Source organism: Danio aesculapii, chromosome 25 (genome assembly GCF_903798145.1).
Source record: "Danio aesculapii chromosome 25, fDanAes4.1, whole genome shotgun sequence".
Taxonomy (NCBI): Eukaryota; Metazoa; Chordata; class Actinopteri; order Cypriniformes; family Danionidae; genus Danio; species Danio aesculapii.
In genome coordinates, this window is record NC_079459.1 from 13,394,169 (window position 1) to 13,422,053 (window position 27,885).

Consider the following 27,885-nt stretch of genomic DNA (forward strand, 5'->3'; position numbering starts at 1 on the left):
CACTATTTTAATTCATTTTATAAAAAGTAGCAAAATGCAGAGTTAAAGAGTAAATTTCAGCATATAATACCATAAAATGTACCAACTTTTCAAAAGTATTTTCTTCACAACTACCCCAGCATTTTATGTTGTCACTCTAAATGATGTATCTGTACTTAAAGCTACATTTCCTAGAGAAACCATGCATTTATTTCCCTGCCAAACACTGTTTTTGAACACACAGTGCAGTGTTCATTTTGATTTTCCGGCTGGATCTGTCTTGATTTGAACGTTTCAAGTATTTTTTTTCTCTGATAGCTGCTCCACCCAGTGTCAGTTTCTTCTTACTGAGTAAATACCAAGAGAAGAGAAAGAGGCGAATGGGAAGAGATGGGAAGCATGACAATTGAAATGTCAGTAAGTGGAGAGTGTCACACAATGGAAGAGGAAGATCTATAACAGTACTAGATGAGTGCAGAGAAGTGACAGGCTGAGAGCGAAAGACTGATCGTTTGAGTAGAATAGAGGTAAAGGAGGAGGAAAACCGAGAAGATCCAAGAAACAACAAAGATCAATAGCAAATGAAGTCAACAGATAAAGTGAGATTGACTGGATACTGTAAGCACACTGTAGCAAACGAGAACAAAAGGATAAAATATTTGTATGTATTTAGATGCTAAAGGAACGTTTTTATGAACCATTGAGTCTACAAGGTTAAAAACAACTGGGAATAGTATGATAAAATGTCAAACAAAAACGTAGAATTAAGTCTTTGTTCAATTTGTTGGTTATTGGCTGGTTTATAAATGTGAAATTGCAGTTGATTCTGATTTCTTTAGTTGTGGAATCGATGGACTTACCATCTGAGAATCGATTTCACTCTGTTGTTGCTATTATTTTTAAATTCTTTATGCTTGCACTTAAATAAACTAGAAGGAAGCTCATTCTCGCTTTTATTGCATGTTTGCTGCACTAACATATTGACAATGCATGTGCACAACTGTCAAATATAAACTGCAAAACTGTACATTAAAATAACCATCGGGTTATATTTAGTGTGTGCAGCTTATCTGTTAGATGTGTGTGGATGTTTATATTCAAAAGAAAAATAAAGCAGAATTGTATTTATACGTGCCGTATACTGTAGTGCATTGATTTAATGGGCTCTATTTTGACCATCCATGCGCAAAGTGAAAAGCGCAGGGCGCAAAAGCATTTAGGGCGTGTGCGATTCAACTTTTGCTATTTTAAGGACAGAAAAATCTGCTTTGCGCCGTGGCGCATGGTCTTACAGGGTTGAGCTTATTCTCTTAATGAGTTATAGGTGTGTTTTGAGAATAAACCAATCAGAGTCTCATCTGCCATTTCCTTTAAGAGTCAGTTGCGTCGCGCCATGGTGCATTTGCTATTGGCGGACTTTGTAAGTGTAAATACTGAACCCTTCACTAGTGAGAAAACAGTTAAAGAGATCATCTACAGGCGAGAATGAGAGATGAGCCTCCTCATTATTATCTATTAGCCTATACATAATTAATTTAATTTGTTAAGCGCAAAGACTTGTATCAAAACTATTTCTAAATTCAGTTCTAATTTCTAGCAAACGAATAAATGAACAATAATAATGAAGTGTGGTCAAAAAACTGAGAAATACACATGCTGTACCCCATATAGTCTAAAACCTGACAGATGGGCAAATCTAAGCTTGTTTTTAATAAAACAAATATAAATATGCATATAATAAATAGAACTGCTAATAATAATAACATTATTCAAAAGCAAATTGTTATGAATAAACTGAAAAAGCCTCCCGAGAAGTCAGTGAAGAGAAGTCGATGAAGGCAGTGGTTTTTATATTTATGTAGGCTAGAAAATAATGTTTTTAAAATATTTTAATCCTTTAATTCTTTTTCATTTCTAAAGATATTTGCGTATTTCTGTACACCCTGTGTGTATTAAGCAATGTGTAAGTGAGGCGCACAACTAACTGGACTTTAGACCAGCTTTGATCTGATCTATTGAACAGATTATTTAAGCTCCTCAAAATAGCAACGCAACAGCAATGCGCCTCAACACGCCTCCTTTTTGAGACCAGAACGCCTATGGGCGCACATGAGCGCAAATGCATTTGCTATTTAAACAGCATGCTGCAAAACGTCCAAACGACTTTTGCGCCAAGCTGAAACTAGCAAATAACAATTGCGTCGCGCCTTGCACCACATTGCGCTGGGTGTATGATAGGGCCCAAAATGTTAAATTGTTCTCTAATTTCTAGATAATAGTTAAGTGTTAATAAGTTAAGTATCAGACTATCAGGCTGATGAACACTTAACACACCTCGCACAAACCTCATTCCATACCTCTCACTGCATTCTATCAAGATGTAGTATGCACTGCACTTTAACCAAATCCTTACTTAAAACAATGTTGTCTACAATAATTTTCCAACTTAGATATTCCAAGCAAAAATACAGAAACAAACCATAATATTACATCACAAAATCAAGAAAACCAAATATAACAAGGAAATACAACAAAATATAGCCAAGAAAACTTTACCCAAACACCTAATTAAACATTAAAGAATTGTTAAAGAAAAGGATGAATGTCAAACTTCATTTAAACCTCTTGAAGACAATGTAGAGTGAAAATCCAAAAGGCTTCACATTGTAACAGCAATTTAACCCCTAATGTGGACACTTCATAACTTCAATCCCTACGTATTGTAGAGTGGAGACAGAACTGGACTTCAAGGATCATGATGTCGAATAGCGTATTGATGTTCAGAAATGCAAATTTTTAAAGGCCTATTTTTAAAGGCATAACATAAACCACACGGCAACGCAACATATAGATTATGTTAGCTGTCTTGCACAAACTAGTGCCTCGAATTCTGAACTTTTTTGCTGTATGGGGATGTGTCAAAATTGACATTTTGTATGTGAAGTTGTATTGTAAACCATTCCCACATTTAAAATTACCATGTGGTATAATATATTTTTTTTAAATTCATACTATCCAGTGCCATTAAAACGTTCATTACCTATGTCTCAATTTAGTCGGATCTGCAGTAGAGATGAAGATTTTAAGCAGCAATTACAGTTTATCAGATGCATTTAGAGAACAATCTTATAAGAGGAGTGGATACAAAAATTCAAAAATATGATTTAAAAAAACATGTATATATATGAGTACTTTGGACTTACTCCATTTAAGTTAAAGTAATGAGGTATTCAATTAACTTATTACCTTCAACACTTCAAAACTCTTGGGTTTTACAGTGTACCAGTTGTAATATATTCTGAGATTATCATAAAGACAGTATTAATGCTGCATGATGTTAAAAAAAACATATAATAACATAATGACATCATCCTATGGCCAGCCAAAGATAACGTATTAAATTTATTAATTGGTAAAAAATAAAAAATAAGAAATAATAAAAATAATATAAAAAAAAAAAACTGGAAGATTCAATATGCACCCACCTCCATTTCAAGAGCATCAATTGTGAGTAAGTGTGGACTTACTATTTAGAAAAAAACGTTTGTTATACTTGTGATCTTGTTAAGTTTTAAATGTATTTTTGGCTATAGTCTGAAACCTAAGGTGATAGTTTTGCTCTGTGATGCTGTTGCCATGACATCTAGGCCATGTTTGACGTTTCCTATAATTGAGTGACACTTTTTACCACAGTGAGTGTTGGAATGGGTGAGGATGTTAGTTTCCCTGAAAAGAAAAGTTTTTTTGAGTTCATTTTGCTCTAATCCAGCACATAACTGTGCTGTTTGATTTGTAATCAGATATTTGGAGCTGTGAAGTGGAAATGTCGAACTGTACTAAACAAAAAAGTTCACATAAAGGGCCCTATCATACACCCGGCGCAATAAGGCACAAGATGTGTATAGTATGATATGTTGCCATTTTCAGACCAGCACAACAGTAATTTCCATGTTTTGCAACAAATTGTTTAAATAGCAAATCCTTTTGCACCATTTTGTGGACTCATGGGTGTTCGGGTCTGAAAAAGAGGTGTGTTAAGGCGCATTGTTGGCGTGTTGCTATTTTGAGGATATGAAATAGACTGCACCATTGACCAACTAAAAGCTAAAGTCTAAAGTTTAGTGCCTATACGGGTCCAAATGCTTACACATTGCTTAATACACACAGGATGTACAGCAAAACACAAATATCTTTACATATGAAAAAAGTAAAGGATTAAAATGTTGGAAAAATTATTATTTACTACATAAATATAAAAACTATTACCTCCATGGCTCCATGCCAGGGGCTTTTTTCAGTTTATTCATGACAATTTGCATTTGTATATTGGTAATATTAGTAGTATTATTTATTATATGCACATTTTTATTGGTTTCAGTAACAATAAGTTTAGATTTGTCAAAACAAGTTTAGGTTTTAAAGAGTATGCATCACCATGTGGGGCATAAGAATAGGAAACCTAAGGCGATGTGTTTGAATATAACTCATAATTGAATAGAACTTATTATGTTATCTTATTATGTTATTATGTTACTTATTTTATGTTATTATTGTTCAATTATTTGTTTGCTGGAAATTAGAACTGATGTTAGAAATAGTTTTGAAACAAATCTTTGTGTTTAACAAACAAAATTAAATATGTAGGCTAATGGATGTTCTCAGTGGAGTGCGTACAGCACCGTTTCCTTATCCACGAAAGTAAAGGAGTAAAGCAAAGATTCAAATTAAAGTAAAGAGGCCGAATGGAGGAGGCTTGTTCTTTATTTTTGCTCTGCAGATGGTCTGTTTAACTGTTTTGTCGCTAGTGAAGCGTTCATTTTTTCCAGTTACAAAGGCCGCCATGTATATAGCAAATGCACCATGGCATGAAGCAACTGACTCTTAAAGGGAACGGGAGATGAGACTCTGATCGGTTTAATGCACGTTATGCTCAAAACGCACCCATAACTCATAAAGAGAATGAGCACAACCTGTTAGACCATGTACTGGGGTGCAGAGTGTATTTTTCCATCTTTAAAATAGCAAAAGTGTATGTCCTTTATACTTTTGCACCATGTGCTTTAGACCTTGCGCCTGGATCATTAAAAGGAAGCCCAAAGTTAGGGTTGTACCGATGCTAGTATCAGCCGATGCTAATTGCCGACACAGCAAAAATTCTGGCATCGATGTTGGTGAGTATTTGAAACCATAAACTGTTCTGATAATATTTTGTTGTAAATGAGACATATGCCCGCTAGCTTTGCTTAACACTGCAAACCGGTTCAGTTCTTCTGCACTGCTCAGAATGCAAACACAGGAAGTTGCACATACTTTTTACCACATCAAAAAGTTTGAGCAGTGAAAGTTTCAAGTAGGTTACTTTTCTATATTATTTATATATATTTTCCATGCTGCTTTATTTTTCCACTGATTTGTATACAGTTACACTGTAAAACTTGAATAGTTTTTCTTTCCGTTTCCATTGTTTGAGTTGTGGCTGAATGTGTTTCAGTAAAATACGGTACATAATATTACTGTTGAATGTCTGAAAAAAAAAGTCAGATAATAAATATACTCTAGATCAGTGTTTCCCAACCCTGTTCCTGGAGTTCCACACCAACAGTACATATTTTGGATGTCTCCGTTCATTACAGGTTTTGGAGTACCTTTTCATGTTTTGCTGAGTTGATTTAGGCGTGTTTGATTAGGAAAAGGTTGAACATGTGTACTGTTGGTGTGCCTTCAGGAACATGGTTGGGAAACAGTGCTCTAGATGGGGGGGGGGGGGGTGATTCATTTTATTAAACTATTAGAAATTACCATATTTTATCCATAGCCTCCTGAAGAACAAACTAGTAGTTTGCAGTAACATTGTTAACATATTAATAATAAACGTTTAAAAGACAGCATGCAAATAAAAAGCCATTAGCGTTTAAATTTTTTTTTTGCAACCCCCTGGGATGATTACATATTATTAAAGATACCCCAATAGCGTCAGATGCAGCACATTAATTTTATGGCACCAGGTTAAACTCTCTGACATCTTTACGCCACTCATGTACATTAAAAATATATACAGGTCACAATTGAACATGGAGGATAGTAGGGGTGTGAACCTACACTGGTCTTATGGTTTGGTTCGATTATCATGCCATCAATTTGGTTCAATTCAATATCTCGGTGCATTGACGATGCCTTCCATAAACAATTAAATTTTTTTTTCACAGCACTTTTTTTTTTTTTTATTCAAATCTATAAATATATATATATTTCTAAAATTTTTATAATACAATTTTGTATTTTTATACAAACAGGATGTATGAACTGTATCTTTAATTTTACCTTCTGCTCAAAGAACACACTCTTTTTGAATGTTTCAAACAAAACTCTTAATACATGCTTAAAAGATAACATAAGTATTTAATTTTTGATTTTCATTTTACCTTCTTCTGTGTCAGTGAAAGACCACACAATCTCAAAAGTCGTGTATTGTGCACAATTACCTGCTTTTTATGTAATTGGAGCATTTTATTTACTCACCCTTGTCTCCTTTGCCATAGTATTCTACCGTGACAAAGCACATCTGAGATTATTACTGAACCTATGTCAAGTTGTCCGTATCTGCATCGCGGTGCATTGAAGAAACAATTAATTTGGACTCCCCAAGAGTATAGTCTCTAAGTGTCATTACCTTTTTATCCATTGGTATAGCATCTGTGCACCAATGTGTGCAAGGTTTATATATTCATAACCACTTCAGAAAATATTGGGGTTTTTGAGTCAATGGCATTGTTATTTTGGGGGTTGCGGGCTGAAAAATATGGGAACCCGTGCTCTAGAACAGTGGTTCTCAAACTTTTAAGCCAGCGACCCCCAATGTAAGATCGTCAAGAACTCGTGACCCCCCCACTACCAAAGCATTTACAAACAATAAAAATAACTTCTTTTAACTATATTTACTATACATTACAGGGCTCGACATTTTTGCTTAGTAGCACTGGTGGTCCTAACCTTAAAAATTTAGTCGCACCAGCCAAAATTTAGTCGTTACTACAAGTTTTATAAACATATTTATTGCATTGAAAATCAACACTGATCAAAACTAACAAGCAAAAAATATACATGCATGAGTGAGGAAAAAAATGCCTCCACGAAATCCCGTTATCACAAGAAAATACATTTTTATAACATAACATAATTGAGTGACCAAAAGATACATACGGACCGCTCACCGGCCCTGCATGCACTGCTTAAATGAATGAATGAATCTGTTAATGATAACAGTGCTGTGTTCTCACGGGTGGTGTCTGATATTGCACAGATGCTTTTGACATATACCTTATTATTTGCATACGTCATTTTAATAGCAATACCGGTCTTTTCATGAGCTGCTAAATTTTTTAATCTTAGTTAGTGCAAGCCCTTTTGCGATTGTGTACGTGGTGTTAACTTTTACATATAGCTGCACGGCTGACATCTGGCGATTAAATGAAGGATTAAACAAAACATCTTGTGCTTAAAATGTGTAGATGTAAAAAATTCCGTCCCACAGACTTTACAGTGAATGCTTTAGTTATTTTCACAGCGGACTTGAAGGCACTGCAAGTCTTTTATCCACTCTTCAAAAAGTGTAGATGGTGGATTAACATTCACCACATGATCAGTAATCAGATGTGCCATTATTTGTAGCTTTAGGTAGTTTCTGAAACTAAATCTCTCAGTGTTGTTTTCATTCTCATCTTCAGCGTTTTACATTTTCGCGGTTGTCGCTCCTGTCATCTGAAGGCAGAAGGCGTTGACTGAGTGATTGACAGCTGATTTCAACCAATCCATTTGCGTTCAGTTCTGGAGCAGTGGGCCAATAAGAAGAGCGTGAAGGCGGGACAAGCGTTGCGGGCTTTGTTTACAACTGCAAGTTGACATGTCAACTGTTTTTAACTGTTCCTGAGCGCTGCGTTTGAAGTGCAAAGTGTTATATATATATATATATATATATTTTTTTTTTTTTTTTTTTTTTTTTTTTTGGTAGATCTATGTATGTTGTGTATGCATGCATATTAAAGTCAAGTTTGTAATAACAAATGTTTCTAGACCTTCAACACTGATGAAAATTCAGATTAGGACCTTTGAATTGAGACTTTGAGAAGCCCTGCTGGAAGGTATGGAACATCTGGTTGGGCAGACAGGCAGGCGGGTCATGCCACAGGTGAAAACACTGAGATATCCAGCTGTGCTCTTCTGATCATAGAGGCTAGTTGCTGTAGCTCGGCCCTCCCTGTTCTCGTCTCAGCACCTGTCATCCTTTTCCTAATGAACACATTCAGCCTCGCCTTGTGCTCTCGCCACCCTGTCATCTCTCGTTAGCGCAGCGTCCAGGGCCGCGAGGATGTGCCGGCCAGGTGAACCACTTTGGAGGAGGTAATGAATTACCAACTTTGATGGCACAGCAATACCCATATCTGCCAGTCAGGGTCAAGGTGGATCATTAAAAACAGAGGCGACACATCCCAGTAACCTCTCAATGCAAACAGTCTCTCTGGGTTGAGTCTGAAGTGGTTTAATTGCTTAATTTTAAATTCTTCTTAACTTGGGGATTTTTTATGTTTATGTTTAAATATTTTTATTATTTGTGCAGTGACACATACAATAAATACTGTAATTGGCTCTTAATTCTCCATATTACTATTATTATTAGTAGTACTGTATTACTAGTACTAAGTTGCAATAATGCAATTGAAATTTGCTATATAGTAAATTTTATCCTATACAAAAACACTGTAGGTGGTTCATTCCGCTGTGGCGACCCCTGATATGAATAAAAAGACTAAGCCGAAAAGAAAATGAAATAATACACTGTAATGTAAATTATTAACGTTTCGATGAATTGGCTTTTTAACTATAAATGAGGAAATTGTTTTTCACAATCTTTTTTCTGCTGACACAACAGAAAACACTTTTAATTAACAGATATTTTTCCAGTGTGGTGGACGTTAGGCATGGGATGATAACCGTTTTCAAGGTATACCACGGTTTGGAAAAGTCAAGGTTTTAAAACCACCAACATTTTCTGCTATACCATTTCTGAGGTATGTGTAAGATTGTTTTATTTACTTTTTTTTTTTTTTCAGTTTTTTAGGAAAACAATATTGCCAGCTGAAAAAAAATCTCCAAAGATGCTATTTTAAATTGTAAAGAAATCTGTGTGTGTTTTTTTTTAACTAATTAAGAGAGCAGCCTGACACTTTTACTGCTCCAAAATATTATAATGTTTCTCAAAATAAAATATACATGTATTGTGTTCGAAGGGAAAAAAGTTTTAGTTTTTTCAGGGTGTCCGCTGGGTCTTAAAATGTCTTAAATTTCAAAAACTAAATTTAAGGCCTTAAAAAAAATTCACTGAAATATGCTGTTGTGGTTCTTAAATACTTTTAAACAGGTCATAATTTTCACTAATTGTCCATGTAAAGCTATAGCCAGTCAGTACAACCAACAAATCCATCTAAAAAAACAAAAAAAATTAACATTTATTAACTATTTAGCAACATGGTTTGTCTTCCTTACATCCTTAAAATATCATTTGTTTAGAAGTTCTCCATGTTTTCGTGTTTTTATGCATAAATTTATGTTGTGCATAAATGTTGTTTATTACAGCTTTTAAAACTTTGAGACATTCTGATTGTCTTTAATATTGTTTATGCTACATTGCATTTGTGAAAAATACTCTGTTTTGGTTTGATTTTCAGAAGACTTTTAGATTAGTATCTTATTGTGAGTGTCGATTAAATAAATGACACCAAAACTTACTGTTTTTTATATAGCATTTTAAAATAATCTAGAAGTTAAAGATGTAGTTACCATCAAAATAAATATTAACCTTGATTTAGACATCAGAATTCTGAAAATATTTTATTGGACATAAGGGAACAAAATTACATTCTAAAAAAAATATTTATGTTGTGCATAAATTTTGTTTATTATAGTTTTTAAACATTTTTATTATTATTTTTAAAGAAAGGTTGTGCTAATAAAAATATATGTATAAGGTTGCCTGTTTTGACACATTATTTAAAATATGTGAATAAGAAATAAGTTTTAATTTCAATTGGGAAAGTAAAAAAAAATGTTATTACAGAAAATTATTAGTGTTTTGCCCTGTGATAGTCTGAAAGTTCATTGATAATGGTCTTAAAAAGGTCCTAAAGTCTTAAATTTGATGTGATGAAACCTGCAGAAACCCTGTTTTTACACAGACAATTAAAAATTATTTATTTTAGAGCAGTAATCACAATTCCGTGAAACCGTGATATTTTTATCCAAGGTTATCACACCTTCAGAATCTTAGCTGTTGTTGCTAGAAATTAGAATTATTTACTTCAATTATTAAATTATCCATTACATTGTGCGTTATTAAAGTCTACACATACTCCAACCCTAAACCCAACCACCACAGTAGCATGGCATGGGTGCTACAATGTCCATGACATATTGGACCTGATCCAGTATGTCATCATGCTACAGACTGCAGCAAGGGCATTTTGAGATTTGGGCAGGTTCTACAAGAGCGCCCTCTGGCCTTCAGAGGAGACTTACTACAAATCACATCATGCTTCCTTGAGAAGACATGCATGACAATTGCAGCATTGCTCAATCACATTTGCAATTTCAATTCAATTAATCACCTATCATCAGTATACTACTAGTATACTCAAGCACTCTGGAGTTTTGATTGGATTCATTTAAAAAAAAAAAAAATTCAAAGGCCTTTGGATTTTGTTGTCGTTTTTGCTAAATAATTATGTTTAAGCAAGCAATGGTAGATCTTGTCATAATGATCTCATAAGCTAATTAAAAAGAAATGCAGTGTTCTTTGTGTGTTATTTGGCCAACAAAATGATTACAGCTTTGTTGTGAATATTCAATAAAGTGTCTGACCTAGTACAGAAAGGCGGCACTCTTTTTTTTTTTTTTCAGTGGCTAGCAAGAATAAAGCAGAGTGACTGGAGGTGCTTGCCTTTTTAATTGGTTTGCTAATTTAGATGATAGGGTACAGAAAGCTCATGGCAGATTAGAGCGTGACAGCAGCATGCTTCTCTCCAGGCTGGTGACGTCTTTCATTAGGGCGCTCCTAAGGCTTGTTGTCATAGAAATTGTTGCCAAACTAACCAAAATAGAGCAGCTAAAGAAATGCGAACAAGTTGGTAACACAGCAACAGAAAAGAATCTGGTGTGCATATGTGAATTTGCTCTGGGGAGTTGTTTGAGTACGTTCTCCATCAACGAAAGCCACAATGAAGCAATTCTAATGCATTATGAACACAAAGCCGCTGTGCTGTACTGCCGGTATATTTCAGTGGGATGTCCATTACACTGTCTGTGTTTTGGCAGTTTTATTAGTCTTTATTTAGCCACAGTTTGCATCATCGTGCTGGGAAATGGCTGACGTGGTCATTCTGGCTGTCAAAACCAGCGATTCATGACAGAATTATCTGGCCAGCTGGGGACATTTCAAACTTTCAAACTGCCAATCATAACAGATTTCGAAAGCTTGCTGTGTAAAAGCTAGAAACACTTCAAGTTGTCAGCACTCGGACATGAGGCTGCACTTGTGCTTAAAGGGAGGTATATGTTAAGTTGGGTGTAAAAAATACAGAATTAGTGTAAACAAATGATCAAGTTAAAAATAAAGAATCTATAATTAAAGCTGCAATATAGACTGTAAAAAATATGGATGGAGTATCTGTGACGTCACCCATAGGTTTCACAAGTGGCTTCATATATATATATATATATATATATATATATATATATATATATATTTATTTATATATTTATATATATTTATATATATAAAGCTATTATTGTTGCCATTGTACATTAATTACAATTGACACTTCTTTTTTTGCAATGTCCTTTTATAGTGTACACTACCTGACAAAAGTCTTGTTGGCTATCCAAGTTTTCAGGAACAACAAATAATAGCTTGATTTCTATTTGATCATTTGGTATCAGAAGTGGCTAAAGGCAAAGGCCTCTTGATTACGCTTATTCTACCGAAATAAAATATGATCATGCCTTGATTTTTTTTTTTTTTTTTTTTTTTTTTTTTTTTTTTTAATGTTTTATTTAGGACAGAAAGGTCTGACTTTGCTTAAAAAAAGTCTTGTCACTTAACAGAAATAATGTACAGTGTAGAATATAAAGTCATTGTGCAGTGGGAAAAGAGTTAATAATGTGTATGACTCCCATGAGTTTGGAGGATTGCATCCATACATCTCTGCAATAACTTATTAATAAAGTCATCTGAAATGGCAAAAAAAGTGTTCTTGACAAACTCCTAGAGTTCATTAAGATTATTTGGATTCACCTCCTCCTTCATCTTACCCCAGACATGCTCAATGTTCATGCCTGTGACTGGGCTGGCCAAACCTTGACCTTCCTTGCTTTCAGGAACTTTGATGTGGAGGCTGAAGTATGAGAAGGAGCGCTGTCATGCTGAAGAATTTGCCCTTACCTGTGGTTTGTAATGTAATGGGCAGCATAAATGTCTTGATACCTCAGACTGCTGATGTTGCAATCAACTCTGCAGATTGTTCGCACGCGCCCATACTTAATGTGGGCCCAAATTTGTAACCCCAAATCATGATTTTTACTTTAAACTTGACTGATTTCCGTGAGAATCTTGGGTCCATGCGGATTCCAATAGGTCATCTGCAGTGTTCGCGATGATTGGGATGCAGTTCAACAGATGATTCATCGGAAAAATCTACCTTCTGCCACTTTTCCAAATGATCAACTAGAAGTCAAGTTATTATTTGTTACTCTTACAACTGGGATCAATGACAAGACTTTTGTCAGGTAGTGTATAGCAACTATACATTACTTAGTAATATTTGATAACCACATGTGCATTATTAGGATCAGCATTGAGTATTTGGTTTAAAGTTAGCTGTAGAAAAATACTTTTAGGTACATGGAACATGTTTAGTATGACACTGTGAAATAACATGTTTACACAGTTAATTACTGCCATACATTTCAACAAATCATTTAAAATTAACACCATTTTTATTTTACCATTGAGAAAAGAAAAATATTTCTGAACCCAACAGGTTGTCACAGACATCTTCTGCAAGTCTTAAATTAGCTCAAATTGATATGCCCGCACATCAAGATCAAATCATTAAAAAAATAATTGCATCAGCTGACCTTGCAAACGATTGGGATATTAAATGCATCTTGCGATATTCTGTGGAAGTAACAGGTAGGTCATCCTAGTGTAATTTTCTGAGCGCAACAAGTGAAGCTGAAAGAGAATTCAATTGGCCCTGATCCTGTCTGCAGCTCCAACCTTATCTTAATTAAGTCACATTTATTGCGGTGTGCATTCAGACATATACCTCACAGTCGAAATTGCATGCTGACAGCAAACACAAGAATTATTACTCACTAATTATGGATAAATAAGCTATGAATGTTGCTGATTATCTGCTTTTGCACAGACCTTAATTACCTGTCAGAAACTGGAATAGATGGGACCGTTAATACTTAATTAGTGGCCAGTATCGTAAAGCGTGCTTAATTTCGATTCCCTTTGAAGGTTTTTTTTAATTATCCCACGTGTATTGCTCACTAAATGAAAAAAAAAAAAGTATTTTATTAATCTGACAGATGTCAGAAGACCTCTGCGGTAAAGTCAATCCCCATGAGGATGTTTACATATGTATTTACAGTATTATAGCCATCAAAGTGCAAATGTTATTCACAGTTCGCAACTTAGAAGAAAGCCACTAATATTATCACGTGATCATGTCTTACCTTGACCTCGACCTCCTACTGTCAGTAGAGTCATTAGGCGTATTATTATTATTATTATTATTAGTAAATGTTTAACAGCAGTTTCATTCCTGCAATGCTCTCATTACATCCTGTTTGTTTCAGAGGTGCATTTCCTTTAACACAAACTGGCCTCTTTCCATCTGCCTAGACGTGGTTAACTACATCATTAAGGCCTCCCACATTTAACCAGGCTGATAAGAGGCCTTCATCTGGTCGGCTTTCTCCCACACGCTCCTTATGCGAGATTTTTTTGGAGGCATTTGTAGATTTGCATATGTTAATAGAATGAGTCAATAATGAACGTTGATGTGATGGGAGCAGGAGATCGGCTCAGCAAAGCATGGCAGACATTACCCGGCCTCATTATAGAGAGCATCATACTGCTTCATTCAAACAGACCCCTATTAAAATTAGATTGGTACGTGCCGTTCTTAGATGTTCTTAGTGTTTTTGATATAACGAATGAAATCAGAACAGTTCATTGATTGTGGTATCTATCTATAATATGTGCCAGTTAAAATGGTTGGTTTCTAAGATTTGCTGGGTGGTTGCTAGTGTGTTGTAGATTGTTTATAGTGAGATATGGGTCGTTATGAGCAGGAAGTTGAAAATGTAATAGGTTGCAGAATGCAGATCACGTTACTCTGTTTTAAATGTAATAAGCAGTGTAACAATTTTAATCACTTTAATAATAAAACTGACTTCAACTGTCCTTAAACAATTTTTTAAGTCACAATGTTATGTGAAATCGTTATCAAATAAAAAATGTATTATTTATCATGGTTTATTAGTTACTAATAATATATATTAATTACTAATAACTGTATTAGCTATACAAACAAACAAATAAAACATAGAGGTATTTCTAACAAAGTGCCTGGTGCATTAAGACAGGAAGAATGTGTCTTACTGGTGGTTTATCAAGCCCATTCACCTGCATAGAACACACTCACGCGTCCTACAGTTATGTGATACATTGTGTATATGCTTTATTAAAATATATATTTTATGTCTTCTAAGTCTTTAATGTAGTTTTGAATGGAGAGACATGCTATTCAGACTTTAGGAGCCATGTAAGAAAATGATCGACCTCCATTAGTGGACTTTGTAATTCTGGGTACTACCAGAAGCCCTGAGTTATCTTAAAGACCAGGTTGGATTGTAGTAAGGCAGAAGGTTGGTTAGATCAGTGTTTCCCAACCCTGTTCCTGGAGGCACACCAACAGTTCATGTTTTGGATGTCTCCCTCATCTGACCCATTAACTTCAGGTTTTGGAGTCTCTTCTAATGCAGAGTTTCCCAACCCTGTTCCTGAAGGCATGCCAACAGTACACATTTTCATTCTCTCCCTAATCAAACACACCTGAAACAACTCATCAGAACATTAGAAGAGACTCCAAAACCTGAAGTTAATGGGTCAGATGAGGGAGACATCCAAAACACGAACTGTTGGTGTGCCTCCAGGAACAGGGTTGGGAAACACTGGGTTAGATAAACAGGAGCTAGACTATTTAAAGCCTTAAAGGTAATTAAAACTAAACTATTAACAAAACATTACTCAATAATTGATACTAATAAACTTTAGAGTAGTAAAAGACTAAACATAAGAAAACTAACTGGAATAAAAATAAAACTGCATCACATTAGGTCTTTATATTATTTGGTTGTGTTGCATTTTTCCTTGGTACACCTTAGGATTTGACCTTTGAGCTTGTAGACCTAGTTTACACATTTAATGAATATATTTGTTTTGGAAGCTGAGGACAGGGTTGTATAAAAAATGAAACCGGAATCTATTATTAGGCTATATCCGTAATTTTATTTATTACTTTAAAGTGATAAGACTTTTATTAACCTTTGTTTGCATTCATATTTTTATCATAATTATGAACTTATATGATGAGCAAGCTATAAAATAGATGTGTAAATGTTTGATCATTTTTCTAAGAGTAAAAAAAATGAAAACAGTAAAACAAGACCTCTAGGCTTAAACAGACAAATATGAACAAAATAATATTACAAAAATATGCTACAATAAGAACAAAACACCTCAGAGATAACTTTCTTAATTAAAAAAAACGCTTGTTTGCACTTCATTAACAGTACTTGACCCTTGAAAATATCTTTTGAAGGGTTTATTTTTACATGTGCGAACAACAGAAGCGTAACATCAGAATATTGTTGCTTAATTTAAACTGCAGCACTTCGTTGAGAGGAACAATACATTTATTTATATAAAATGCACAAACTTAAAACACTTGCGCAATTATGTTTCAGTTTATGTTTTCACTGAAAAACAAGGAAGGAAAAAAAACGCATCAAATGAAAGCAAATCATTGAAAAGGGTTCTGTTTTATATAGTTTACCATTCAGCATAATGTCAGACACTTTCAAATTGGAATTTTATGTTGTCCAACATGTTCAATGAAATGTTAGGTTATTTAAAAAGAGCATTGTATAATTTCTTATGTACAGCACCAAATGATACAAAATGTATGGTCAGAACATTTTGCTTCAGGAAATGAATACAGTGTAAGATTCCGGTTCAGGCTTAAGCTACACAGATCAAAATAAAGGGCTCTTGCTACTAGTAATAAATTGTCAGGCTTCTGATTATTAATCACATTGTTTGCATTCACTTGAACTTTCTGACATCAAAATGCAGATGGCAATACATAAGTAAAAATGCATGGTTCTACACAATCCAACACAAATCCATTAAGTTAATGGAACTAATTTAAGCAGATTGAACAAACAACAATTAAGCCCCACCCTCACTTTAAATAAGTAGTTTGAACAAGCTGAGTGTAGAACAAAGAATATGATTGACATGTAGCATGTCAGTTCTCTGTGGGGTTCAGACAGATTCTCTCTCATGAGAATGAATGGGCAGTATGATCAAATTTCTATTTCATGGTATAAGTAAATTTATTTCACAGTAATGCTATATTTTACAATATACACTACCAGTCAAAAGTTTGAGGTCAGCTTTTTTTTTTTTTTTTTTTAATCTTTTTTTAAACAACATTACTTTGTTCATCAATTATGCATTTATTAAAAGTAAAAAAAAAAAAAAGTTAAATTGTTAAATATTTATTAAAATTAAAAATAACTGCTTTTTAATTGTTTGTAGTTTCAAATTAAATGATTACTTCAGCCATTACTGCTTTTATTACTATTATTATTAATAATAATAATAATAATAATAATAATAATATTAATAATAATAATAATAATAATAATAATAATAATAATAATAATTAATAGTAGATTCGTTTCTGAAGGATTATGTGACTCTGAAGACTGGAGTAATGAAGCTGAAAATTCACTGGAATAAATTATTAAATAAAATTATAAACTACTTTCGAACAGTTATTTTATAGTGCAATAACATTATAACCTCAACTGATGCGTTGTTTCTACATAGAACTATTTTTTTTTGTTTTCATTCGTTTGTATTAATGTAACACAGCAGACCCTAAATGTAATCCTCAGGGGGGAGGCACTAGAACCCAGCAGGAGACTAAAGAAAAAGTATAAATACAGAATTAAGCTCTGTATGATTGGTGTCACAGTAAAAAATATATATTTTTTCATATATTCTGTCCAGTATATGAAATAAGACCCTAATGAATCAATAAAGGCCCTATAATACACTTGACGGAATGCAAAACCACATGCGACACAAGTGTTTTTTCTAGTTTCAGCTGATGCAGGTTTCAAACACTGGGACAAATATGAAATATTAAATGATAATTTATGTCTTATATCTAAGACTTCAATTTATATTTATATATATATTTATTATTGTCTATATAAATATAAAAACTGCTTTGACGGGGTCATATATAATATATAAATTTATAAATATATCAGTTTATTAGTTTATGGCTAACAATAGACATTAATTGCTTGTTCCAGCATAACATTAATTAACATCTGTGGATCTGCAGCACTAATTTGTAGGAATAGTTATTGAATACTCTGTATTTGGGATTTGTTCACATCACTAAACATGAGTTTCGGTAAGCACCACTTAATTAAAAAAAACAAAAATTTTCGAGTGAACTATATGGCACAGTAATAGCACAGCATGAAATAGGAGAGAGGAGTCCACCCTACTGCTGCCGCAGGGAGAGGAGCTTATCAAGTGGAAACAGTGCTATAGAGGGGGTGGTGTATGCGTGTATATGTATGTGTGTGTGTGTGTGTGATACACAGAGATTTCCCACTCATGGAGAGGAAACCCTGTCTTGACAACATGCCAGCGGTGCTGTGTGGGTGCGTTTGTGTGTGTGTGTTTCACACTCCAAAAACGCTATATTTGAGGGCATGCCAGAGCCGCTCAGCGAACAGATAAAGACATTAAACGTTTTTTATGATCTCATATCTCCTCAGTATGGCCCATCCAAGTGCCATTGCTGCCTCATGAGGCTCAAAAGAGATTACATGAATAATCGTGGCAGATATTAAGCCCATCTTTTCTGTCTTTTCATCACGGTCAGCTTTGATCTACTCAGATCTACCTGCAGTCAGTGGGTTTACAAACCATGTCGAATAGATAAGCTTTGTCTTGTGTTTCCCATGCAGCTGGACAATGTGGACGAGCAGGCAGCGCAAATCCGTAGAGAGCTGGACGGGCGACTGCAGCTGGCTGAGAAAATAGCCAGAGTAAGAAATGTTCACCTGTTTCTGTCTTTACAGTGTAAAAATGTATACAGATTGTTGTCAAAATTAGGACTGCATGATGCATTTGATTTTCTTGAAGATTGAGAGGTGCAATTTTTTTTATTACAGTATTTGTGTTTTGACATATCTGTCTTTTCAATTCATATTTTTAATAGGAAGCTCTACAATATTATATTTGTGAATATACATTAGATTAGTCAGTACTGAAGCCAGATCTGGAGCTTATCTAACAAAATAACTTTTGATAACGGTCCAAAAACTAGTACAGCCAAATTGATGTTATAGAAAAATATTAAATGCAAATTTGAAAAAGAGGAAAAATCAAGAGAAGCAAAAAAATTTTTTTTTTTTTTATTTTGCAGGTTGTATTTTTTTTCAATATTTTGCTTGAATTTAATTGTATTAGCTTTCAATTTCTAAATATGTTTGGTGACTAAAATATTATTTTAATAAAAATATGTTTAATAAATCTGTTTTGTTTAAATGCACCAAAATCCATTGCCTATATTCACTGAGAAATGGATAAAATATTAATTTTCAAAATGGGGTGACCTCAATTATGCTGAACACTGTAACTTAACGTATATCTTGTAAGATGGTTACTTAACAACATTTATGTCAGTGTATCATTCACACATGAGAGCCATGATTCAAGGACAAATAGCTGGTAATGCACTGCTTTTTTTTTGACAAATCTTTTTTTCTGACAGACAGACAGACAATAAATAAATAAATTCGAAGATTTCAGTTATATAATTTAGTTTAAATAGTCATTTTTTCCAAGCATTTCAAAAGCTTTTTTAAGCATTTATTTTCTGTTAGAATGTTGTGGATTAAATAATATTGTAAATAGTTTTGGAGCAAATAATATATGATATAAGGTGACGACATTAAAAACAAAAAAAATCTGAGGATAGTTTAGTATGTTGTTTTGTCATAATGATATAATCGTATTTTAAAATATTCCGATTTTAACATTGTCAACCAATTAGGGATGCATTCATGAATGAATGAATGAACGAAACAAAAACAAATCCCATTTATTTATTTGTAATTCCCCATGTAGCTCGGAGGATGAAAAGGGCTAACCATAATGATGACAACCCAATAACTTTTCAAATTCCCCTGAGACGTTAGCCCCTATGAACTGAAACAGACAACGGACGTGGCAAAAAGGGGTTCCCTTTATTCACAATAATAAAGAGAAGAAAGAAAAATAATAATTCAAGCACAAAGTATATTTACAAATGTGTACAATAAGTGCAAAAGAAAATAATAAGCAAACCTGATAGAGGGAAGAAAATAAGCAGTGCCAAATAAAAGAAAATATCAAATTAAACACCTGCTAATTCATAGATCTCAAACTCAATTCCAGGAGGTCCGCAGCTCTGCACAGTTTTACTCCAACCCTAATCAAACACAGTTGATCCAAATAATTGAGGTGCTTGAAAGAGTCTTGAACATCTAGTATTCCCCCAAGTCTGGTGCGAGCCATCACTGGAGAGCTTAAATGACCCCCATCCTTTCCTCATTAGTCCACTCGTGAAAACTCTCTGAGCCAATCAGAACACCTAGGTTTTAGAAGGATAGCAGACAGCATATAAAAACAGAAGCGGGAGGAGGGAACAACAAAGCTACACCCCAGGCACATAACATTATTTTAAAGTTATTTAAAAAATTTAAATATATATGTGATTTGTAACTAAATATGATAAGATAGTGGCAAATGAACCACTAGGAATGACACACTAACCACTAGGGTCAGGATTATAATTATTTTTATAATAAAAATATCTTGCATCATGTAAAGATAAGATATTTAGAAAAAGTCTTACTTTAAATAAATTAAAACTTTTTTAATTTTTGAGTAGTATTGTACATTGCCAAGAACTTAATGTGGACAACTTAAAAAATTCAAGATTTCTCAATATCCTATAACCCTCATCTTCCTGATTTTAAAATAGTTGTAAATAATGTAAAGTTTATTTATTCAGCTTTTATTTAATTTACAAATCTCTATTTTAAAAAAAAGGACTTTTTTGTGGTCTATTGTCATAGGTTATATCAGGTAAAATGAACTGTACAGGTACAAGTGATAATTACAGTGCTACAGTAATTTCTTTTTTTTTCTGCATCCAATAGGAGAGGAAGTTCCCAAAGTTTATTTCCAAAGACATGGAGATGATGTACGTGGAGGAGCTCAGGTCATCCGTTAACCTGCTAATGGCTAACCTAGAGAGCCAACCTGTGGCCAAAGACTTCAAGCCCAAAGTCAAGCCCAAACTCACACCCATGAACAGCTTCCTAGACATCGGTGATGAGAACGACTTGCCTCTCTCCAAGTCTGACGTAGTGCTGTCGTTTTCTTTAGAGGTAGAGATTAATAACCATTCTATCTTTACAGACACCATCACACTGGTCATTAATTTTGTACATGTATCTCAATTGCAGACCTAATTCAAGCATTTTATTAACATGGAATTAGACATTTGCTAAGTTTCACCTTCCTTTAAAAATTGGTCAAATATCTAGACCAAGTGCAATTGGTTTTCGCAATGAAAGGTTGATTGATTGACAGGTGATCAGACCAATCAAAATGCTTAATCTACCAAATTGTCCAACAAACAAATACGACCACAGTGATTAATTTCGGTGGGCTTAAACTTAAAAAATGTACACTACCTGACAAAAGTCCTTGTCGCCTATCCAAGTTTTAGGAACAACAAATAATAACTTGACTTCTAGTTAATCATTTGGTATCAGAAGTGGCTTATATAAAAGGGCTCTAGATTATTTTCCTTCATTTTACTCCAGACATGCTCAATAATGTTCATGTCTGGTGACTGGGCTGGTCAATCCTGGAGCACCTTGACTTTCTTTGCTTTTAGGAACTTTGATGTGGAGGCTGAAGTATGAGGAGCGCTATCCTGCTGAAGAATTTGCCCTTTCCTGTGGTTTGTAATGTAATGGGCAGCACAAATGTCTTGACACATCAGGCTGTTGATGCTGTCATCCACTCTGCCGATCTCCCGCATGCGCCCATACTGAATGTAACCCTAAACCATGATTTTTTGTTCACCCAACTTGACTGATTTCTGTGAGAATCTTGGGTCCATGCAGGTCCAATAGGTCTTTTGCAGGATTTGTGATGATTGGGATGCAGTTCAACAGATGATCATCTGATAAAATCTATCTTTTGCCACTTTTCCAAATGATTAACTAGAAGTCAAATTATTATTTGTTGCTCTTACAACTGTGATTGAAGACGGTTTATCAGGTAGTGTATGTGTTGACAGTGTTCTGTAGTTGAAACAAAATAGTTTTGAAATGTTTCAATGTTTATTTTTGTGCCTATGAAAAGACATTTATACTAAGGCAATACAGTAACGACACATTATATAGCAGGAAAACAGTATTTGATTGAGTTTGTTTAAAAAAGTGACAAAATGACCCAATTTAATAGCAAAGATCTTGTTTAAGATGTCTTTCATTGTGTTGTAAGTTTCCTCTTTGCTGAGAACATGTATAGTGTGAGAACTACATTGTTTGTCTGAAATAGCAATGGTAACTAAAGGTGGGTGGGTCTTTGCAAATGCTCAGTTGTTACTTCTTGGACAACTACAAAAATAATTAGTGGTGGGCAAAGATTAATTACATCCAAATAAAAGTTTGTTTTGACATAATGTATGTCAAAACAATCTTGTGTCTTTGCCAAATTCCCACCATCTGCCTTTATCTATCACTGTCTCTCCACTCCGTCTTTATCTGGTGTGTGATTACTGTACTGGTGCCGTTATCCTGTGGCTGCCGTCGCATCATCCAAGTGGATGCTGCACACTGGTGGTGGTATGGAGAGACCCCCCCTCATGATTATGAAGCACTTTGGGTGTATGGTCATACACGATAGATGCGCTACATAAATACACATTATATTACATGTGTGTGTATTATACACTGTACTGTATACTGTATGTGAAACACGCATACAAAGAAACAAAACTATCCAAAACAGTTTTGTTACATAGAAATTAAAATTTATATATCATTTGTATCATGTACACATATATTTTATATCTAAACAAATATAAACATCTTCTCAAATAAATGCATGCCTGTGTGTATTTTTAGAAATAAATACACACAGTACACACACTTAAATTGTCAAGACAAACTTTTATTGCAAGCGATTAATCATGGGTAAATTTTACCCAGCATTAAATATAATTAAATGCTTTTCAAATGTCAGACAAAGTCTTATTATATGGTCTTTTTGTTTAGATTGTGATCATAGAGGTTCAGGGGCTGAAATCTGTTGCTCCTAATCGAATTGTGTACTGCACCATGGAGGTGGAGGGAGGTGAAAAGCTTCAGACGGATCAAGCCGAAGCCTCCAGACCACAGTAAGTATGGCGTTAATAAACCATTAAAATATGATGACATTATTATTAAATTACAATTAATTTTTTAATCCACCCGACTTCATTCAGCGTAACTTTTCTTCCTTGTAGCAACTTTTTTATAATGTTTACTGTCTTGATAATGGAACAACCTGTTGCTCAAAAGAAATGATAGCACTAGCAAACAAGTAGAGTATCTAATCAGTTCCCAGTGGAAAAAATCAAATCCTGATCCACATTATTTTCTTTTTTTAAGAAGACATAAGTGGAAAAAATAAATAAATAAAACAACCTCTTCCGTTTCATGGTGTTTTTAAGCAGCACATCTGATTTAATATTGAAAAATAAAAATTTTCTTTAGCATATAAGCATTATGCGATTCTGAAAACCAGTTAAAAAATTCAGCTTAGCTAAATGTAATAGAAATATGTTAAAAATAAATATATAAATACAGATTTGTTTATGAAAAAATTGAGCCTTGGTTAGAATAAGAGACTTCTTTCCAAAAAGTAAAACACACCAAGCTTAAACTCTAAAAATAAGGTAAACTGAAAGGTGAGGTTAGCAAATCAAAAGGTCAGTCCTCAAATGTGGTTGTGCAAGGTCAAGAAGAGTCATAAATCCAATATTATATCCAGTATTATACAGCAAATGAAAAATAAAGGTCAAAAAACAAGACTTCATGAAGATAGACAGTTTCATATCTCACAAATGTGAAAATTCATTTCTCAGAATTGAAACTTCAAATTCAAAAAGTCTCCAAAATGTGACTTTAGATGCGACTTTAGAATTTTTTTAATTTCTTCCAACATTTTTAAAGCTATATGTCAATATTAACTGCTATATTGTTTTACATTGACACAGAAAACGGGTCAAACCAAAAAGCAGAATCAATCAGTGTGTATTCTGGTAAGTGCTTTCTCTGGTGGTAAGGAGTTGGATTATCAGAAACACATGCAAATCTGCTCTCCAGTGAACAGTTTGGCAATACTTAGTGAATATTTATTATTTAAACCTTTATATAGCATAATGTGGTATAAAAGGATCCTACATCATTTAAAAAGATTGTTGTCACTGTAGTTTAATAGAAGGTTTAACAGAAGGCCTATTTTAGGGGGGCTTTATCCCCCTATATTTCTACTCAGCCCCCCTAAAACTTTTGGGATTAGCTCATAAACTGTACACTAAATTATCGCCTCAGTCCCCTTTTAATTTGATATGAAAACAACAGCAGAATTCGGCTCCTCCCTGTCTTTTGTTTTTCATTTGAACTCATTTGTTTTTCATTTGAGGTGTGTGTTTATTGATAAATTGTTATAATATCTGCTTATATGATATAGATAACCTTGTATCACCTGTATCCCGACTGCTCCTCCGTGACATTGAATTTTCTCTGCATTCACCTCATCAGCACAGCTGTTTCCTCCAGCAAAAAATGTAACCCTTAACGAACATTTTGCTATTTTTATTTTCAAATGAATTACCAATATTAAACACTTTACAGTTCGTGTGGCATTGACTATACAGTCTTGCACAGAAAGGATTAAACACAGTGACAGAACCACTTAGAGAATGTACTCGTTTTAACGGTCACTGAGTCACTAGAAGATAGAAACATCAAGTATTGTCTAGTATTAAAAACATACTTTTTATTTATTATTAGCATTCTGATCGTGAAACATGTGAATTAGCCTGTAAGCTTAAAAATATATATTTATATGTATGTCATTTAATTAGAAAAGTGGCTGTTTATTTATTTCATACATGGAAACAAAAAATGCACTTGAATATAGAAAGTGGTTTTTACTACATTAAACAGTTGGGTTGAGCCTATTGGCTTATTCAGAACTCAAATGGCTATGCCTGTCTATGTAATACAGTGGAATACTAGTATACAATCCATACAAACAAACATTTTTAAGTGTATTACTATTAAAATACTACTTATAAATGTACCATTAGGCTTTATATATGTAGCTCCCCTCCAGCAACAAACGAGCAAGAGTCTTTTTTTTCTACTGACTGGTTTATTTTCATATCAATTCTTCAGTTCTCAACATAGCAGGGCAGATCAGAAGACATCAGACTTTACCAGACGTAAGAACTAAAAACATACAACAAATAAATTACAACAGTGCATTTCCATATCAAATTAATCCAAATCACATTAAGGTCACAAATAATATAATGAGCACATAATCTTAACTTCATATAAATCGCATAGCTCATAAACAAAGTTAAATACACACACCAAACAAACCAACAACAACAACAACAACAACAACATTACACTTTAAATAAAACAAAATCAACAAATCATACAAAAGAAACATACCTCATTGGCTGGTTACAGAAGGGAGAAACTCCAGAAAAGCATAAGCATCCCTTAGCTTGTTGAATGCTAGAAAGTGTATGCATTTGTCTGTCTACTCACAGTGGTGCATCATTTTTATAGTTCCCCCTGCAATCAGCTCCGCCTTAATTAGTTCCTAGGTGAAACTGGCATAAGATCTTAAGACACATGACATACGCTACACTCCCACCAAATCACTTGTGATTTTATTTGATAAATATATATTTTTATAAATCACACTTACACATAATTATGAAAAATAATGCAACCCATGGAGTAATAAGGTAAATCAAGCGGTCTTCAATCAGCTTCAAGAAGAAGGACTACCTTCTGTATTGGACGCTCAAGGTAACTTGGTTTAGACAATCGCTTGCCCTTTCCATCAAGGGAAGAGTCGCTCATTAACAACTTGACTTGTCTCACTTTGCCATCCTTTCCCTGGTACACTTCTACCACCTTTGCCAATTTCCACTTGTTGCGTGGTGAAACATCCTCTTGAAGGATAACTATGTCATTCACTTTCACATTCCTGCGATTCTTATTCCATTTCTGTCTCTGCTGAAGATTTAAAAGATACTCTTTTTTCCAACGTGACCAGAAGTTGTTGACTAAATACTGCACTCTACGCCATCGTTTACGGAGATAAAGATCTTCTTTAACAAACTCTCCAGGTGGTGGTTCCACAATCATGGACTTCATCGTCAAGATGTGATTTGGGGTAAGAGGTTCTGGACCTAAAGGGTCATTCAAATGCTCAACAGTCAAAGGCCTGCTATTCACAATAGCCATCACCTCATACAACAGAGTTCGCAGGGAAGTACTGTCAAGTGTCCCAGGACATTTGTCAAGAACAGAAGTCAAAACATTTCTTACGGTACGTATCTGTCTTTCCCAGACACCTCCCATATGACTTGCTGATGGAATGTTCATAATCAACTCACATCCTAGTTTCTTTATCTGCCCTTGATCCATTGTTTTCAATGCAGTCATAAATTCTCTGTTTGCCCCCACAAAGTTTGTACCTTGATCACATCGAATTTGGCGAACTGTTCCACGAATGGCTATAAAGGAGCGCAGAGCATTAATAAATGCATCAGTAGACAGAGCATCAAGCATTTCAATGTGTATGGCTCTGGAACACATACAGGTCAACAACAACCCATAACGTTTGAGTTGCCTTCTACCATCGGTAACATAAAAAGGTCCAAAACAATCCATCCCACAAAATAGAAAAGGTGGAGTTGGTTGCACACAATCTTCAGGGAGATCAGCCATTTTCTGCTCTTCTACACACCTTCTGAATTTCCTACATTTCAAGCATTTGTATATGTGAGAGGAAACAGCACTACTGCATCCAAGAATCCATATACCGTTAGACCGAAGTTCATTCACGGTCATTCCTCGCCCTTGATGTTGTACTCGTTCGTGATGATGTTTAATTAGTAATGCTGAGAATGATTTTTCCTTGGAAGAATGGCAGGATATTTTACATCTAAATTAAGAGTTGCATTTGCCAAGCGACCTCCAACTCGAAGTATGCCTTGATTATCCAGAAAGGGACTTAACTTGTACAACTGGCCTTTGGTTTCAGCATGAGATGTAAATACTAGTTGCTTCTTGAGACTCGTTATTTCATGGGAAAAGGTTGTTTCTTGAACTAATCGAATAATAAAGAGCTCAGCATCTTTCCTTTGCTCCAAAGTAGTGGGTTCAGACGATTTGGATCCAAGACCTTTAGCTTCTCTCACATACCTTTTAAGCCTGGCAATGGCCTTCACCATTCTTGCCCAGTCTGAGAACTTAAGAAGACGTTCTAACAATGATTTTTCTTTATTTGCTTGGATATTGAAAACTTGAACCTTTCGAAGCTCTGGATCATTACTTGTGATCACATCTCCCACCTTAACTTCATCTCTGGGAAGATCTTTCTGCCACAAGAATTTTGGTCCCGTGAGCCAACTTGATGCCACTAGTTGTTTGACCGTCAAACCTCTAGATGCAGAATCTGCAGGATTGTTTTCAGTGTCTACATATTTCCATTGATTTGAATTAGTACTTAACTTAATACGTTGAACACGATTAGCTACAAAAACTTGGAATCTCCTAGCATCATTGTTGATGTATCCCAGAACGACCTTAGAATCAATCCAGAAACATTCCTGTAAATCCTTAATGTCCAATTCTCTATTGAGCATATCACTGACCCGTACAGCGACCACTGCAGCTGAAAGTTCTAGTCTTGGTATAGTTGTTATTTTTGTTGGTGCAACTCGTGACTTCCCCATGACGAAAGAGCAATGAACCTCACCTGATGCACTGACTGTTCGAAGATATGAGCATTCCCCATATCCCAAGATGCTAGCGTCAGAGAAATGATGGAGTTCAAAACGAATGGCCTCTTTACTCGTCTGTGGAACATAACATCGTGGGTTCTTCACATCAGCTAAATTTGGCAGATCTAAAAGCCAACGTTCCCATTGAGATCGCAAGTCTTCAGGCAATGAATCGTCCCAACTAGCCTTGTTGTAGCACAACTGTTGCAGGACCTTCTTGCCCACCAAAATAAATGGTGCCATAAACCCAAGTGGATCAAACACAGATGCTATCGTTGACAACACTCCTCTGCGAGTGAATGGATGTTCCTTTACAGTG

The 27,885-nt window shown here is 34.6% G+C and overlaps 1 protein-coding gene across 5 annotated transcripts in view; it reads left to right on the forward strand.

Moving 5' to 3' along the window:
• The window catches only part of cadps2 (Ca++-dependent secretion activator 2), a 351,417-nt gene that overhangs the window by 145,315 nt on the left and 178,217 nt on the right, over positions 1-27,885 (forward strand). For all 5 annotated transcript variants that reach the window (XM_056451362.1, XM_056451364.1, XM_056451365.1 and 2 more), the window contains exons 4-6: positions 18,385-18,465; positions 20,626-20,856; positions 22,762-22,883. In XM_056451362.1, coding sequence (XP_056307337.1) covers positions 18,385-18,465; positions 20,626-20,856; positions 22,762-22,883 — 434 coding nt within the window. The remainder of the gene's footprint in view (positions 1-18,384; positions 18,466-20,625; positions 20,857-22,761; positions 22,884-27,885) is intronic.